The sequence below is a fragment of the Erinaceus europaeus genome, chromosome X, assembly GCF_950295315.1.
Source record: "Erinaceus europaeus chromosome X, mEriEur2.1, whole genome shotgun sequence".
Classification (NCBI taxonomy): domain Eukaryota; kingdom Metazoa; phylum Chordata; class Mammalia; order Eulipotyphla; family Erinaceidae; genus Erinaceus; species Erinaceus europaeus.
Window position 1 is genome coordinate 117,543,741 of NC_080185.1, and position 16,981 is coordinate 117,560,721.

Consider the following 16,981-nt stretch of genomic DNA (forward strand, 5'->3'; position numbering starts at 1 on the left):
TGACCAGCCCCCTCATGATGTCTTTTTCTATGCAAACATACATCACAACTTTTCTGAAGCCCAATACTTTCTGTACACATTCTAGGAAATGGCAGTTTTAACGTTCTTTATTAAAAACCTTGCAGTAGGGAAAATTAGGATAAATTTACTGATAGTAAATTTAAACACTAAAATTTTAGGAATTGAGTATAGCTTTGAAGTTTGCTATAGCAAGTAAATTTTATTTTGGTTTTTATGTTTTAAATATTTAATTAATGAGAGGTAGTGAGAAGATAGAGGGAGAGTGAGAACCATAACATCATTCTGGCATATGCCCTGCTGGGGATTTAACTCAGGACCTCAAGTCTTCAAGCCCAGTGCTTTCTCAGCTGTTTTTCTCTTGGGAGAAACAGATAATGCAATAAAAGGTGTTGTGTTATCAACTGATTTCCCCTTATGGAATAATCATTTTTACGACTCAACTTAAACATCTTATTTATGTCCTGAAAAAAAAGTTTTTAAAGGCTGTTTTTGGTAGGAGTGCATCTGTAATTCTTTGTTGGTGGAGGTTGTTATAGAACCATTCTAGCCTCTAGTATGCCATCACTAAATATCTCTTTGCTAGTTACCAGCTACACAGTGGGTAGGTTGAAGCAAATTAGGAGGAAAGAAAGGGAATGGGCCTTCTAATGAAAGTCCTTGTAATGAATTAAGGAAGCCACAGCAGTGGCATCAGCCTGTTTGTTGTATAATCACCCTGTCATGCTTTTGCCATGGCAGCAGTCTCTTGACAGTGCTGGTTTGAGAGCAGGGAACATGGAAAGTAAGGTGGAAGGCTTTCCTCTGATCAGCAAATAATAGCATCTTAAAAACATTTTGTTAGAGGAATTAAATTTTATAAAGACTTATCCATTATCAAGGAAAATAAAAAATGAGAGAAAGAAAAACACCAGAGCACTGCTCAGCTCTGGCATATGGTGGTGCCAGGAATTAAACCTGCAGCCTCTGGGGACTCAGACAGGCAAGTCGGTCCTGTAATAAACTCAGCTATCCCCCTTGCCTAAGGAGTTGAATTTTGTAATTAATCTGTAAGCCCTTTCTAAGTCTGGATCAGTTAGATTATGACTTTTTTTTTAAAAATAAAGGATTAATTAACAAAACCATAGGGTAAGAGGGGTACAACTCCACACAATTCCCACCACCCAATCTCCATATCCCACCCCCCCACCCCCCCACCCCCCGATAGCTTTCCCATTCTCTATCCCTCTGGGAGCATGGACCCAGGGTCATTGTGGGTTGCAGAAGGTAGAAGGTCTGGCTTCTGTAATTGCTTCCCCGCTGAACATGGGCGTTGACTGGTCAGTCCATACTCCCAGTCTGCCTCTCTCTTTCCCTAGTAGGGTGTGTCTCTGGAGAAGCTGAGCTCCAGGACACATTGGTGGGGTCTTCAATCCAGGGAAGCCTGGCCGGCATCCTTATGGCATCTGGAACCTGGTGACTGAAAAGAGAGTTAACATACGAAGCCAAACAAATTGTTGAGCAATCATGGACCCAAAGCTTGGAATAGTGGAGAGGAAGTATTAGGGAGGTACTCACTGCAAACTCTAGTGTATTTCTGCTTTCAGGTATATATTTTGCAGTAGTTTATGGATATGTGTGAACATATGCTCTCTCTCACAGAAACTGGTGTATATCTAGGTTTTGGGACTTTGTTAGAAAGTGAGCCACCTGAGATGAAATTAGAGTATACTATGAAAGGAAAAGTCTCACCCGAGTAATGAAGCTGAAGGGTTGTCATTCCACACGTGAAGTCTCTGGACACAGTCTGAAGTGAAGCATGTTGAGGTGGCAATCGTTGCGTTGGTTAGGTTGTGAGTGGCAGATGCAGTATTATTTGATATGGATTGAGAGAGGCATACGGGAAAGTGGGCCCTATCCAAGGGTTCCAGGACTGGGGGAAGTAGGGGCTCTATAGTGGAGATGTGAGGTTCCTGCTGTCTTAGGGTTCAAAAAGACAATCGATAGTTAATGTTATCATCACATTATTTGGTAATTGGGTTAACTTTGAAAAGTCCTTTTGTTAGGGTTTGCTGTACAGTACCCAGTATCTTGTATATAGCTGTGCTATTGGTTCCTTCTGCATAAGACATTTTTAAAAAAATTTTTATTGACACCAGGCTTATTGCTGGCGCTTAGTGCACAATGAATCTATTGCTTTTGACAACCATTTTCCCCTTTGAATATTGTTTTTCTTTTTGATAGACACAGAAATTGAGAGGGAGGGGAGGGGGGGAAGGGAGGACAACTGCAAACTGCAGCACTGCTTGACTGCTTGTGGAGCTTGCTACCTGCAGGTGGGGACCAGGAGCTTGAACCCAGATCCTTGTGCATGGCAACATGTGCACTCTACTGGATACAGCACCTCTGGTTCCCCCAGAAGAATATTTGTTTTTGCCTCCAGGGTTATTGCTGGGGCTCAGTGCCTGCACTATGAATCCACTGCTCCTGGAGGCTGTTTTTTCCCCTTTTGTTGCTCTTGTTGTTGTAGCCTTGTGGTTATTGTTGTTGTTGATATTGTTCGTTGTTGGATAGGACAGAGAGAAATGGAGAAAGGAGAGGGGGAGAGGAGGACAGACACCTGCAGACCTGTTCATCGCCTGTGAAGCAACTCCTTACTCTGGTCCTTGGCTTTGCACCACATGCGCTTAACCCGCTGCGCCACCGCCCGACCTCTCCCCCCCCCCCAACAATTTAAGTGTTGTATTAAGCAACAGCAGCGTTTTTGGAATAAGATATAAATTCTAATTTTGTTACTTGAAAGGATTATGTTCATATGAATACTCACCTTCTAGTTTGTAAAGCAAAACAACCAAGATATATATTGCCTCATGTCAAGGTGCTTTTACGGCTGTTATAAAGATTGAGGTAATGTTTGTCAACTGCAAAGCTCTGCATTTGGAATGGGATCAGCCCTCAATAATTGTTAGTTATGTCCCATAATCATGACTCTATAATGGTACTAAAGACAAAGAGAGTTCTTACAGAAAGTTAAAATTTCAGAAACCATGTTAGTGGTAGGTTAGCTGGGGTTATATAATAAGTGGTAGCATTTCTTTAGTGATACATTTAAGGTAAACTCTGTAATTGGTTCTGATGAGCATAATCTTGCTAACAACTAGGAGCTGTTTGCTGAGGGTATAATTGGATTTTGTAAGTGATTAAATTAATCTCAAGAAGATTTAATTTCACAAAACTAGTCTAAGCTTCTCAGTGCTGGTATAGAGGTATAAGGATTTTTTGGGGGGATATAAGGATTTTTATTAAGCCAGAGGGGTTATTATGTTTAATATTAGCTTCTAAAGGGTGATCACACATCAAAATAATATAAGCTTACTAAATTTATAATTTTATAGAACTTTGAGAGTAAAAATAATCCAATTAATTACTTTAGCATATTAATTTCTGATGACTTGCTATATTTTGGGTAAAACTTTTTGAGATTTTTGAGTGTTTATTTTATGTTTGATAGAAACAGGCAGAAATCAGAGGGAAGGGGGAAATAGAGAGGGAGAGAGATACTTGCAGCATGGCTTCACCACCTGAGAAGTTTTCCCGCTGCAGGTGGGGACTGGGGGCTTGAACCTGGGTCCTTGCACATTGTAATATGCACTCAACCAGGTGCGCCATCACTCAGCCTCAAGACTTTTGAGTATTTTATTATTAAAGTATAAATGCTTAATGATTTCTGATTTGAAAAGAATGCACAACCATGCATCTAGAGCTATTTTCTCCTACTCATTATTATATGTATTTTATGACATACAGTTGAGTGCCTTAATAATAAAAAAATGACATCTTTTAGTTTCATAGCTATCTTGATTTTCTTTTCTCAGAATAGGTAGTTTAAATTTTAGTTAAACATTTACAAATTATTCTAGAGTTGCTTCTAGCTATTCCACAGAAAGAGATATGTTACATGATTTCATTGCTATTAGCAGGAAAAATGAGAACTTTCATCCAGTGTTTGAACAACTTGACTCAACTCAGAATACTGAAAATGCAGGAGAATTTGCTCAGGAAATCATAACTATAATCCATCAAGTTAAAGGTTGGTATATTTTGCACATACATTAGGGATAACACAAAAATTGTGTTTTGACTTTTCATGGAATATAAGTTATTAGTACTTCATTGTAATTTAGATCATTAATTAGGAAATAAGTCAAAGAGAATGTCAAGTATTAATTGAAACCTAGTTCTTTTTAAAATTTTTTTTAAATATTTATTTATTTATTCCCTTTTATTGCCGTTGTTGTTTTATTATTGTAGTTATTATTGTTGTTGTGATTGGGTAGGACAGAGAGAAATGGAGAGAGGAGGGGAGGTAGAGAGGGGGAGAGAAAGATAGACACCTGCAGACCTGCTTCACTGCTTGTGAAGCAACATCCCTGCAGGTGTGGAGCCGGGGGCTCGAACTGAGACCCTTACACCGGTCCTTGGGCTTTGCACCACATGTGCTTAACCCGCTGTGCTACTGCCCGACTCCCGAAACCTAGTTGTTCTTAATATGTAATTCTAATAACCTAATGCTCCAAGTCACAGTAGATAAGAAATTCTGCAAAAGACAGGCATAGTGAAAGCAGCAAGAAATAGCAACTGCTAATCAAGAGGGAAGGAAGAAGCAACAAAATCCAGGTAAGAAACTCAAGAAATCTGCAAGTCTAATTCTGTTTGATGATATTCTTTTTTTTTTTTTTTTGATGATATTCTTAAAGTCCACTGAGGACTTTACTAGAACTGTATGCAATAAGGATGGTGGTAAGTGACCAATGGAAGGTTCCTGTTTGATTTTATATATTTTATGACATCAAGAAGTTGCTTATTAATACTTTAGAGGTTTGCATGAAATTGTTTCATTTTCCCTTGTGCCTATTTTCTGTTAGTTAGACAATCTAGTCATAAAGGACAACTTCCTTCATTTATGGTGCATAAATCAGGCAGTTTGGGGTTTTATGAACTAGAGACTATTAAGAGTTTACAAATTTGTTACTTTATGTTTTGTATTAGATACTTGCATTGGTATTTCCTCCTTCACAAAACATATTTCAGAGATGAGTGTTTTCTGTATCTCTCCAATTAAGGTATATCTTTAAAGTATTCAGTTTGTCTGAAACACTTCACCCCAGGTCCAATCCCTTTCATCGAATTAAAAACAAAAGTGATTCGTTGTAGATTGAGAGCTGATTTACAGAAAAATCTAGGAGATTGTCCTGTGTCCGGTAAAAGGATCGCCTAAGCAGCATTCTGATGGTTCAGATTTTATTGTTCTCTATATACTATTGTAAATCCTGAAGCATAACTGATTTCATAATATTTTCATGGACCAGTTCATGTTAACAAAGGTAACATGGCAATAGAAGGCCTTCTGTTATATATAAACATAACATTTAGCATTTGTTCAGAATTGTTTTGATGTTTCAGGGTTGGAGTCAATTTTTTAAAATATTTATTGATTTATTTTCCCTTTTGCCCTTGTTTTTTATTGTTGTTGTAGTTATTGTTGTTGTTATTGAATTCGTCATTGTTAGATAGTACAGAGAGAAATGGAAAGAGGAGGGGAAGACAAGGGAAGAGAAAGCTAGACACCTGCAGATCTGCTTCACCACCTGTGAAGTGACTCCGCTGCAGGTGGGGAGCTGGGGGCTCGAACTGGGATCCTTAAGCCAGCCCTTGTGCTTTGCGCCATGTGCACTTAACCCGCTGCACTACCACCCAACTCCCTGGAGTTAATTTTTTTATTCTAGGTGAGTTGCATCATCTTTACTTTCCAGATAGTAATAAGGTCTTACCTTGGATAAGAAACCTCATCTTATTTTATATTTGATAAAGTATTATCTTTTCCCTTTTACAAACAAGCAAGCATATTAAACAGGAATGGGATCCTTCAATTGATAAATCAGGTGGTTTTAAAAAATATATCACTTGGGATTGAGGAAAGTATGTAATTACTATAAATTTGTCCAAGGACTAAATCGAGACCCCTTAGATTTTCATGGAGAAAAAAAAAAAAGCTGGATGTGTTTTGATAGTCTCTCCCTCCTGTGCTTGTATAAAACAGTTTAATTGGGATGAGTCTTACAATGAAATAAAACCATTTGTTTCTTTTTTTTTTCAGCAAATTATTTTCCATTACCTGTCATGACTCTAAATGAACGTTTTTCAAAAAGGAAAGATAAAGAAGGTGCAGATGTAACTGAAATGAAATGTAATTCATATCCAGAAGTTCACAGGTAATGACTGATCATTGTATTCCTGTTTAACTCATGGGAATAAAACTTAGAATAGATGAGAAAAGGTACTACCTTCTGAGAGCTAACTCACTTGGATTTGCTGTAGACACTAGAACTGTATTTTTTACTCTCAGAACAGAACTATCCCAGATACTAGACTAGTGTGCTTTGGTGAAATTGTGTTAAAGCCATCAACTAGCAATGTTTAAATAATATAGGACTTTGGAGATATTACATAGCATTGATTCTGCTATATCTGTAGTAATTGTCCACTGAAGTTATTACGGGAAGAATGAAAAATAATAGTAGTCATTGAAATCATGGGTTACTTCATTTGTCAAAAATGGTTGTTCTGAAGGCAGCCAAACATGCATCGTCTCTTCTGGCTCTTGTCCAGACAGGTGGTGTGCCCTGTCTGAGTTCAGTCATTCTTAGATTGAAGTAGATCACAGGAGCTGTGCTTATGGTTACACAGACTAGTGATTTGAGAACCACTGAGGTATCACTCTGATACTGTTCACTGGAAGTGTATAACCAGGGAGACCACCATATAAATTAAAAAAAAAATCTAATAGCAAGTTTCTTGTGCTTCCTCTAAGACATACTAACTTTGTTTCAAACTCCATTAATTGCCTTTATTATTTTAGGAGGATAGATTTGACTTTCGCTGAGCTTCAGAGTAAACAAACACACAAACAAATTATGGTATATGAATCAGAACAGGTAAGTGAATACAATTTTTGATGAGAAGTTATCTTATTATTGGATTATTAATGGGAAAGGGATCTGGTGATTGGGAGTTAAAGTAGATAAGGAATGACTGAGACCCAGGAATCTGAAATCTATAAAATTCTCCAAGAGGTTCTAGTTATTGGCCAGGTTGCAGAGAGAATGCTAACAAAAGACAAAAATATTCCCTAAGTGAAACAGTTCCTAAGGATAACAGTTTTGCAAAATTGACACAAAATCATAATGTAAAACCTGTAGAATATGTTTGATACTTATTCTTTCCGAAATAGACATGTGGAATATATTTTAAATTGTGTATGAATGAATGCAGAGGAACCAGGTTTTATATACTATTTCCCTTCTATGTCAATGTAGAATGCGTAAAAGATTCTATAAGTATGAACAAAATAATGGAAATAATACTGAATTTTTAATCGTCACATGTTGTGTGTGGTAGCTCCCACTCAGCATCTCTCCACCCCATCCTATCATGTCTTTGCTAACTAGAAACATGATCTTACATAATCTAGAGAGAGAAAAACTGGCTCCTGTTATGTAGAAGTATATCAAATTCTAAAAAGAAATGCTGATTTATTTTGTTCATTGAAAGTAAAGAGCTTTGTAGAGTATAATTTTTAATAGATTTCTGATAGAATATATAAATAATTTTCACTTGTGAATAATTATGATTTTATTGAACTTATAGCAGTAGGTTAGTTTAGTGAATAAGCTATTTTCAGAAAATTTCTGTCTATCAAAGAACTATAATCAAATTGCAGGAAATCTGATGATATTTAAAGAATCGTGTCTTATTCCACTTGTTAACAGAAAATATTATCTGATCATCTTTTCTTGCATTCTTACATCTGGCATTTGAACGTATTTGTTGTCATACTATGTGCAGTTTTAGATGCGTTTTTCCTTAAATCACAAAACATTACTTTGAGATAAGTCTTATGTATATCCCTTCTTGTGATTCAGGCTTTTTAAGTTTAATAAACTTTGTTCAATAATTGGTTTTGCATATTGACTTCCATATAGGATATATTACCATCATTTAAATGCTTGAATGTTTTCTTTGACTAAAGTGACTGTAAAATCATGGTTTCCTTCCTTTAGTTTTTTTTTAATATTTATGTTATATCCTTTTTTGTTGTTATTTTAAATATATAACATTTTAAACATATTTGGGTAGATTGTCTTTTCTTTGGGATAGAGTCCCAGTAGTATGGGGCTCCTGGCTCATTGTTATAAACTTTTCTGACTATATTGTCAACTATGTTTCAAACTATTTTTATCAAGTAACACTACCATTGACAGGATGAGTACAAGATAATTTATTTAGGACTTTTACTTAAGATTCTTGTTAGATATGGTCTTTGTGCAACTAACAGTAATGTGAATGGTTTGTCTTCTGTCAAAATCCCTCAGACTCTGGTCAAAATAATAGATCCAAATGATCTACGACATGACATTGAAAGAAGGAGAAAAGAACGGTTACAGAATGAAGACGAACATATTTTTCACGTAGCTAGTGCTGCAGAGAGGTAATCAGTAGATGAAAAACATCCTTTTATCAGGGAGCTTTTGGTTTCAGCATATTTTTGAATTTTTCATGTTATGATTTTACTTTTAGTGTTAGGGATTTGATCCTTCAAATCCATTATATATGTTTATGTGAAATCTATTAAAATGTTTCAAAATCATTCAGTCATCATCATGTGCTCTTTAAACAATAAAGTTAGGGGATAGGGTCATAATTGTAGAGAGAAGTGTAATTGCTTTCTGAATATTAGCAAGAGTAGGGACCAGCAAGTTTATGGACCAATTTGGTTTGAGCTGATTGAAAATCTGATACATCCTGCCCTTTAGACTCCTTGAATAGTACAAAATTTCCGGAGGTCAGTACATTTCTCTTTCAGCATTCTTTGTAGATATCTGTTCATGAAGCAGTGGCAGATGTAGTGGATAATACAGACAAGGGTTTGATTATTACTTTTACTACTTTATAATCTCTCTGATCTTGGGAAAATTTGCTTAATCTCTGGAGCCTTTTATCTATAAGAATAACCAATTTATGATATCAAGATGTTAGCATAGCAAATTAGCTGATTATGTGCAAAGTACTGATGCTACGAATGACAAATAGATCCTTATTTTACTTAAGTGTAGACCTGTTTTGGGGGGCTCTCTGAATTGTAAATTGCCCCCAGTTTGAGATCTCTACTTCTGAAAGCTATGTGGAGTCATGGCAACTCTGGGGCCCTCATATGACTGTAAGTTACCATCAGTTGAGACAAAATTTCCACTTCTCTCAAACGTATGCTAACTATTTGGATCTCCCAGAAAGCTAGAATGCACAAGTAGGCAGGGTCAGTGCTAGTTCTCTTTCCATAGTCCTTAGTGCCAAATTGCTAAAATAGTTGACTAGACCTCCCCCCCACCCATGGCATAGGATTAGCTGCCTTTAAAAAAATTATTGAGGAGTTAATGGTACAGTTGTTGTCACATGGGCACACCTTCTCATCTCCCCATGATAAGGTATCTCACTCTCACCCCAGTATAGGTCTTTTCCCACCATCATGCACCAGGACCTAACACCTAATACCTAATACCTTCCTGACCCTCCTTCCCCAGAGTCCATTGCTTTGGTGCAATACACCGTAGTCAGCTCAAGAAGATATGAGGTGACAGAGAAAGAACCAGCCATCACTCTGGTACATGTGCTTCTGGGAATTGAACTCGGGATCTCATGCTTGAGAATCCAATGCTTTATCCATTATGCCTCCTCCCGAACCACTCTTTGAAGACTATTATTATTATTATTATTATTATTATTATTATTATTATTATTATTATTATTTGCCTCCAGGGTTATCACTGGGGCTCCGTGCCTGCTCTACAAATCCACTGATCCTGGAGGCCATTTTTCCCATTTTATTGCCCTTGTTGTTGCGCTTGTTGTAGTTGTTATTGTTGTTGTTGGATAGGACAGAGAGAAATGGAGGGGAAGACAGAGGAGGAGAGAAAGATAGACACCTGCAGACCTGCTTCACCACTTGAGAAGTGACCTCCCTGCGGGTGGGGAGTGGGGGGCTCAAACCCCAATCCTTACACTGGCCCTTGTGCTTAACCCGATGCACTACTGCCCAGCTCCCAAGGACATTTCTATAGCACAGATCATGATATGTTCTGCTAATGCTTTCTTCTATTGTATTTGATGGTTTCTGGTCTAATAGCCTTGTCTTTGATCCATTTGGAATTGACTTTTGTAGCAGTCCCGTTTCATTCTGCATATTTCAAAACAATTTTCCTTCTGAGATCAGATGAGATTGGGCATGTTCAGGGTGGTATGGCCATAGACTCAAAACCATTTTCCTAACACCCTTTGTTGAAGAAACTCTCCTTTCTCCATTTTCTAGGTAGAGACAGAGAAGGCAGAGAGGTAGTGAAAGAGAGCGCAGCACCAAAGCTTCCTTCAGTATGAGGGGGCTGGGCTTTGCTCTTGCCCACCAAAACAGCAGTGTCCAAGTGAGCTGCTTCATCGGCCTTTCCTTCTCCATGTTTTAGGCCTTATTGTCAAAAACAGTTAGTTTTCCATAGGTATGGAGGTTAACTTTACTTTTTAGGCGGGTTCATGGATAACTGGCTTTTAGTCAAAATGCATGGGACTTTTTTGAAACCTATTTGAAACTTATGTGAAACTATGTCAACACATATAAAACATTTTAAGCAAAACCGTTAATTTATAGCTTGGTGAGTAAAAGCCTCCAGTTTCCTCACATGGAATGTCAGTATGTCATCTATTTCCTATTTATTTATTTATTTATTTATGTTTTTGCCACCAGGGATGTCACTGAGACTCCACTACTTCCAGCAGCCTCCCTCCCTGCTTTTTTTTTTTTTTGGGGGGGGGGAGTGGGAAGGATAGTGGGAAGACACCACAGCATTGCTCCACTGCCCATGACGCTTGCCCCTGCAGGCACTCCCATATGGTGGCCAGGGGCATGAATCTGGGTCCTCTGGCACTGTAAAATGTACACTCTACCAGGTAATACACTGCCTGGCCCTGTGTCATCCCATTCTTAACTCAGCAAGTATAAGAAACTCAGTTTTCCAAGAAAGATGGTATTTTGTGTTACACTTTTTAAAAATTATTAGTGATTTAACAGCAGCTAGCAAAATTGAAAGACTTTGAAAGTGTGGCTTCACACATCTGCATGGTGTGTGTGAGGCACTGCACCCTCCACCAAAGCCTCAGCACTATCCATAGCCATCATAGTTCTCACAAAGTCCAAGAAAGACTTTGGGTATTTTTTAAAGTTCATTTGCTTTAGTTATCTATATCCACATATGAGCAAAATCATCTGGTAGTGTTTTTCTTTTTCTTTGGGGGGGGATTAATGGTTTACAGGCAACAGTAAAATGCAGTAGTTTGTACATGCATAACATTTCTCAGTTTTCCACATAACAGTTCAACCCCCTGTAGGTCTTCCTCTGCCAATATGTACCAGGACACCTGAACCCTCCCCACCACCCACCCCAGAGTCTTTTACTTTGGCGCTATACACCAATACCAGTCTTAAGTTCTGCTTTGTGTTTTCCCTTCTGTTCTTAATTTTCAACTTTTCTCTGTGAGTGATGTCATCCCATACTCATCCTTCTCTTTCTGGATTATTTCACATAACATGATTCCTTCAAGCTCCATCCAAGATGAGGTGAAGAAAGTGAATTTAAGAATTTTTAATAGCTGAGTAATATTCCATTGTGTATATATACCACAGCTTTCTCAGCCACGCATCTGTTGTTGGACACCTAGGTTGCTTCCAGGTTTTGGCTATTACAAATTATGCTACTATGAACATAGGTATGCATAGATCTTTTTGGATGGCTGTGTTGGGTTCCTTAGGATATATTCCCGGGAGAAGAATTGCAGGATCATAGGGTAGGTCCACTTCTATCTAGCCTTCTGAGAGTTCTCCAGACTGTTCTCCACAGTGGTTGGACCAATTGACATTCCCACCAGCAGTGCAGGTGTGTGTGTCCCCACAACTTCTCCAGCATTTGTTGCTGCTACCTCTTCTGATGTATGACATTCTCACAGGAGTGAAGTATCTCATTGTTGTCTTTGTTTGCATTTATTTTTTTTTATTTTTATTTGTGAAAAGGAAACACTGACAAAAAACATAGGATAAGAGGGGTACAACTCCACACAATTCCCACCATCAGAACTCCGTATCCCATCCCCTCCCCTGATAGCTTTTCTACCCTTTATCCCTCAGGGAGTATGGACCCAGGGTCATTGTGGGATGCAGAAGGTAGAAGGTCTGGCTTCTCTAATTGCTTCCCTGCTGAACATGGGCTCTGGCAGGTCAATCCATACTCCCAGCCTGTCTCTCTCTTTCCTTAGTGGGGTGGGGCTCTGGGGAAGCGGGGCTCCAGAACACATTGGTGGGGTCGTCTGTCCAGGGAAGTCCAGTTGGCATCATGGTAGCATCTGGAACCTGGTGGCTGAAAGAAGAATTAAGATATAAAGCCAAACAAATGTTGACTAATCATGAACCTAAAGGCTGGAATATTGCAGATGAATATTGGGGGGGTCTCTGTTTTGTAGATAGCTAGTAGGCCTATTTTAGTTATATTCCAAAAGGCCCATGACTATACTAGTTTTTTCTTTCTTTTCTGAGCCTGACATCTGATATGCAAGTGGACCTTTATTTGCATTTCTTTGACAATCAATGACTTGGAGCATTTCTTCTTTTTTTAATATTTATTTATTTCCCCTTTCGTTACCCTTGTTGTTTTATTGTTGTAGGTATTACTGTTGTTGTTATCGATGTTGTCGTTGTTGGATAGGACAGAGATAAATGGGGAGAGGAGGGGAAGACAGAGAGGGGGAGAGAAAGACACCTGCAGACCCACTTCACCGCCTGTGAAGCGACCCCCCTGCAGGTGGGCAGCTGGGGGCTCAAACTGGGATCCTTACGCTGGTCCTTGCGTTTTGCACCACCTGCGCTTAACCTGCTGTGCTACTGCCAGACTCCCCTGGAGTATTTTTTCATATCTTTGTTGGCCTTTTGGATCTCTTCTGTGGTGAATATTCTGTTCATATCTTCCCCCCATTTTGGGATAGGGTCATTTGGTTTTTTGTTGCTGAGTTTGCTGAGCTCTTTATATATTTGAGTTATTAGCTTCTTGTCTGATGTCTGGCATGCAAAGATCTTTTCCCATTCTGTGAGGGGTCTCTTCATTTGGGTGGTGTTTTTTTTTCTCTGTGCAGAAGCTTTTTAATTTGATGTAGTCCTGTTGATTTATTTTTGTTTGTCATACTCACCTGTGGCTTGGTGAGTTCTTGAAGATATCCTGTATTAAATTGTTGAACCTTCAGATGATTATCATTGCTTTTTGTAGTTGATTGGGGACAACAAAATGTAGCTGCTACTACTCGATAGCCAGACCTCTGGAAGTCTGTATTTTTATTTTTTTTTTATTTATTTGCCTCCAGGGTTAGTACTGGAGCTGGCTGCCTGCACAACAAATCCACTGCTCCTGACAGGCATTTTTTTTTCATTTTTTAAAAATTGGATAGGAAAGAGAGAAATTGAGAGGGGTGGGGGAGATAGAGAGGGGGAGAGAAAGATAGACACCTGCAGACCTGCTTCACTGCTTGTGAAGCAACCCCCCTCACACACACACACACACACACACACACACACACACACACACACACACACACACACACACACACACACACAGGTGGGGAGCTGGGAGCCTGGACCAGGATCCTTGCACTGGCCCTTGCACTTCGAACTATGTGTGCTTAACCCAGTTTGCCACTGCCTAGCCTGCTGGTAGTTGTCTTTCACCTCTAATTTCACTTAGCATAATCACCTCTAGATGTATTCCTTTTGTCCCATTTGTTTATGTCAGAGGTATGCTTCTTTCTTCCTTCCTTCCTCTTCCTCTTCCTCTCTCTCCCCCTCCCCCTCCCTTTCTTCCTCCCTCCTCTCCTCCCTCCCTCCCTCCCTTCCTTCTTTCTTCCTTTCTCTCCTTTTTATTTATCAGTGGGACTTCAGCACTCCAGGCTGACTTTTTCAAATAGGCAGAGAGAAACATGCCACAACTTCCCCCAGTACAGTGGGACCCAGGCTCAAACCCATGACAAAGTAAGTGCACTATCAAAATGAACTATCTTGCTGGCCCCTGGAGTATAATGTCACGACTAGACATTGTCAAATATATATCACCACATCCACCACCAAAGTTCTGTGCCTGCCCATAATGCCATAGTTTTCTCAAAGCTCAAGACAGTTTAATTACTATTGTTTTTGCAAATTCATTTATTTTAGTTATCTCTATTCCACACATTAATGAAACAACCCTATAGTTGTCCTTTATGTGTTTAGTTATTTCACTCAGCATAGTCACCTCCATTTTGTTCCAACCATTTTGTTTCAAATGACATAATGGCATATTTGGAGAGTTCTTAAACGAATAAAAATGGAAATGTTTTATGATACAGCATTACCACTCTTAGGTATATATGTGCAAAGGACGTGAAAACACTAATTTGAGAGGTTGGGAGGTAGCACACCTGTTTAAGTGCACATATTGTAATATGTGTAATATTACCCCACCCGACTCCCAAAAGTTCATTTTTTTTTGCACTGGAGCTTAATGCCTGAATGAGTCCATGTGTCCACCATTTGTGTGTGTGTGTGTGTGTGTGTGTGTGTGTGTGTGTGTGTGTGTGTTAAATACAGTTGTTGACACATGTATAAAATTTCTGTTTTCTGCAAAACATTCCCCCTTCATCATCATGCACCAGCACCCTCCCCTCCAGAATCCTTTGCTTTTTGGTACAACACACACTTGGACCCAGTCCAAGTTCTACTTTGTGTTTCCACTTTCTGTTCTTACTCCTTAATTTCTGTCCGTGAATGAGATCATCCCATATTCATCCTTCTCTTTCTGGCTTATCTTACTTAACATGATTCCTTCAAGCTCTATCCAAGATGAAGTGAAGGTGGGGTGTCAGAGGACTCAGGGAATCATGCCCCTTATCTCTGACTTCTCTGGCATCCTCTGCACATGGTATCTGCTTCACTGTTGTCGGTGGGCTGTCAGGCCCATGCTCTAGCTTTTCATTTAAACACTTGTTGGAATTTACACATAACACTCTAGGAACAGAAGTCAGAATTTAGTTGTGTTGGCATGCCTAGCTACAGGCAAGTTAAGCAGATTCTTTGAGCTGAGTACCCTTTTGCCTGGTCAAAAATCAAATAAAAAAGGTAAAAAATTTTGATTGTGGTAGATTATACCTATCATAAATCTTACCTTTTTAAAGTATACAATTTATTGGCATTGAGTACATTTACAGTGTTACATAACGGTCACTATTACCCACTTACTATTCTTTTCATTTTTTCAAATACACTCTGGCTGCTGACATTGATAGCCACCCACTACACAATAACGCCTCAAACCCCCTGCTCCTAGCTCCTGCTAGTCTCTTCTTTCTATTTCTGTGAATTTGCCTATTCTGAAGCCTTTTATATATAAAAGGATCCATATAATATTTGTCCCTTTCTGTCTGGCTAATTATACTTAGCATAATCTATGCCATATCATGTATCAGAACTCCATTCTTTAAGAAGAAAATGCACCCCCCCTTTTTTTTTTCACCAGAGCACTGCTCAGCTCTGGCTTATGGCAGTGTAGGGGATTGAACCTGGGACTTTGGAGCCTGATGTGAAAGTCTTTTTGCATAACCATAATACTGTTTCCCCCACCCAAAAATGCATTCCCTTTAAAAAACAAAATAGACACTCATCTATGGTTGTACACCTTGGTTACTTCCAAGTTTGGGCTATTTTATTACAAATTGTGCTGCTAGAAACATAGGTATACACAGTCCTCTCTGGATGGATGTTTTTTTTCCTTAGGATATATCTCCAAGAGAGGAATTGCCAGGTCATAGGGTAGGTCCATTCTGAGAATTCTCCAGACTGTTCTTCACAGGATTTGGTCCAATTTACATTCCCACCAGCAGTATAAAAGGGCTCCTTTATCCTTGCAATCTCTCTAACATTTATTGTTACTGTCCTTTCTGATATATGCCATTCTCAGAGGAGTGAATTTGTATTTCATTGTTGTCTTCATTTGCATTTCTCTGATAATCAGTGTCTTTGAGCATTTTTTCATATGTCTGTTGGCCCTTTGGATCTCTTCTGTGGTCAATATTCTGTCTATATCCTCTACAAAAGTTTATTTGGAGTCAGAAAATACTTAGAGATGGGGAATTATACTCATATTTCAACAACTGTACTGTATATAGACCATTAACCCCACCCTCCAGATAAGAAAAACTGAATAGTACTGGAGAGCTGGTTGATGGTGTAGGGTGTGCCTTGCTGTGCCCATAGCTCACAGCCCAGGTGTGAGGCCCAGCACCTCATGGGAGGTGCTACGGCACTGGGAGAAGTGTCTTTCCCTCTCTTTCCCTCTCTTTTTTTCTGCTTGAATGAAAGAGTAGCCCAGAGCAGTGAGGTTCCATCTGTTTAGTCAAAATATATTAATAATGAAAAATAGAGGTGGGGGGCTGGAGGATAGCACACCCACTTAAGCATGCATATTACCATGTGCAAGGAAATGGGTTTGATCCCTGTTTCCACATCCACAAAGAGTGGTGTCATGAAGCAGATCTACAGGTGTGTCTGTCTTTCTCCCTCTCTATGTCCCCTCTCCTCACAATTTCTTTCTGTCCTATCAAGTATAATAGGAAGAAAAAAAGGGGAGGGGGAACATGACTTCTGGGAGAAGTGGGTTCATGCTGGCACTTAGCCTCAATGATAACCCTTGTGACAATAAAATAAATAATTAAAAAAAAAAAAAAAAGCTAAGGGAGCCAGCTAGTGAAGCACTGGGTTAAGCGCACAAAGTACAAAGCGCAAGGACCTGCACAAGGATGCCAGTTCAAGCCC

The 16,981-nt window shown here is 39.0% G+C and overlaps 1 protein-coding gene across 3 annotated transcripts in view; it reads left to right on the top strand.

The window, feature by feature from the left end:
- The window catches only part of BCLAF3 (BCLAF1 and THRAP3 family member 3), a 79,936-nt gene that overhangs the window by 45,494 nt on the left and 17,461 nt on the right, over positions 1-16,981 (top strand). For 2 of the 3 annotated variants that reach the window (XM_060182925.1, XM_060182926.1), the window contains exons 5-8: positions 3,975-4,087; positions 6,155-6,269; positions 6,917-6,992; positions 8,430-8,545. In XM_060182925.1, the coding sequence (XP_060038908.1) occupies positions 3,975-4,087; positions 6,155-6,269; positions 6,917-6,992; positions 8,430-8,545 (420 nt within the window). The remainder of the gene's footprint in view (positions 1-3,974; positions 4,088-6,154; positions 6,270-6,916; positions 6,993-8,429; positions 8,546-16,981) is intronic. The other variant, XM_060182927.1, reaches the window with a different exon arrangement.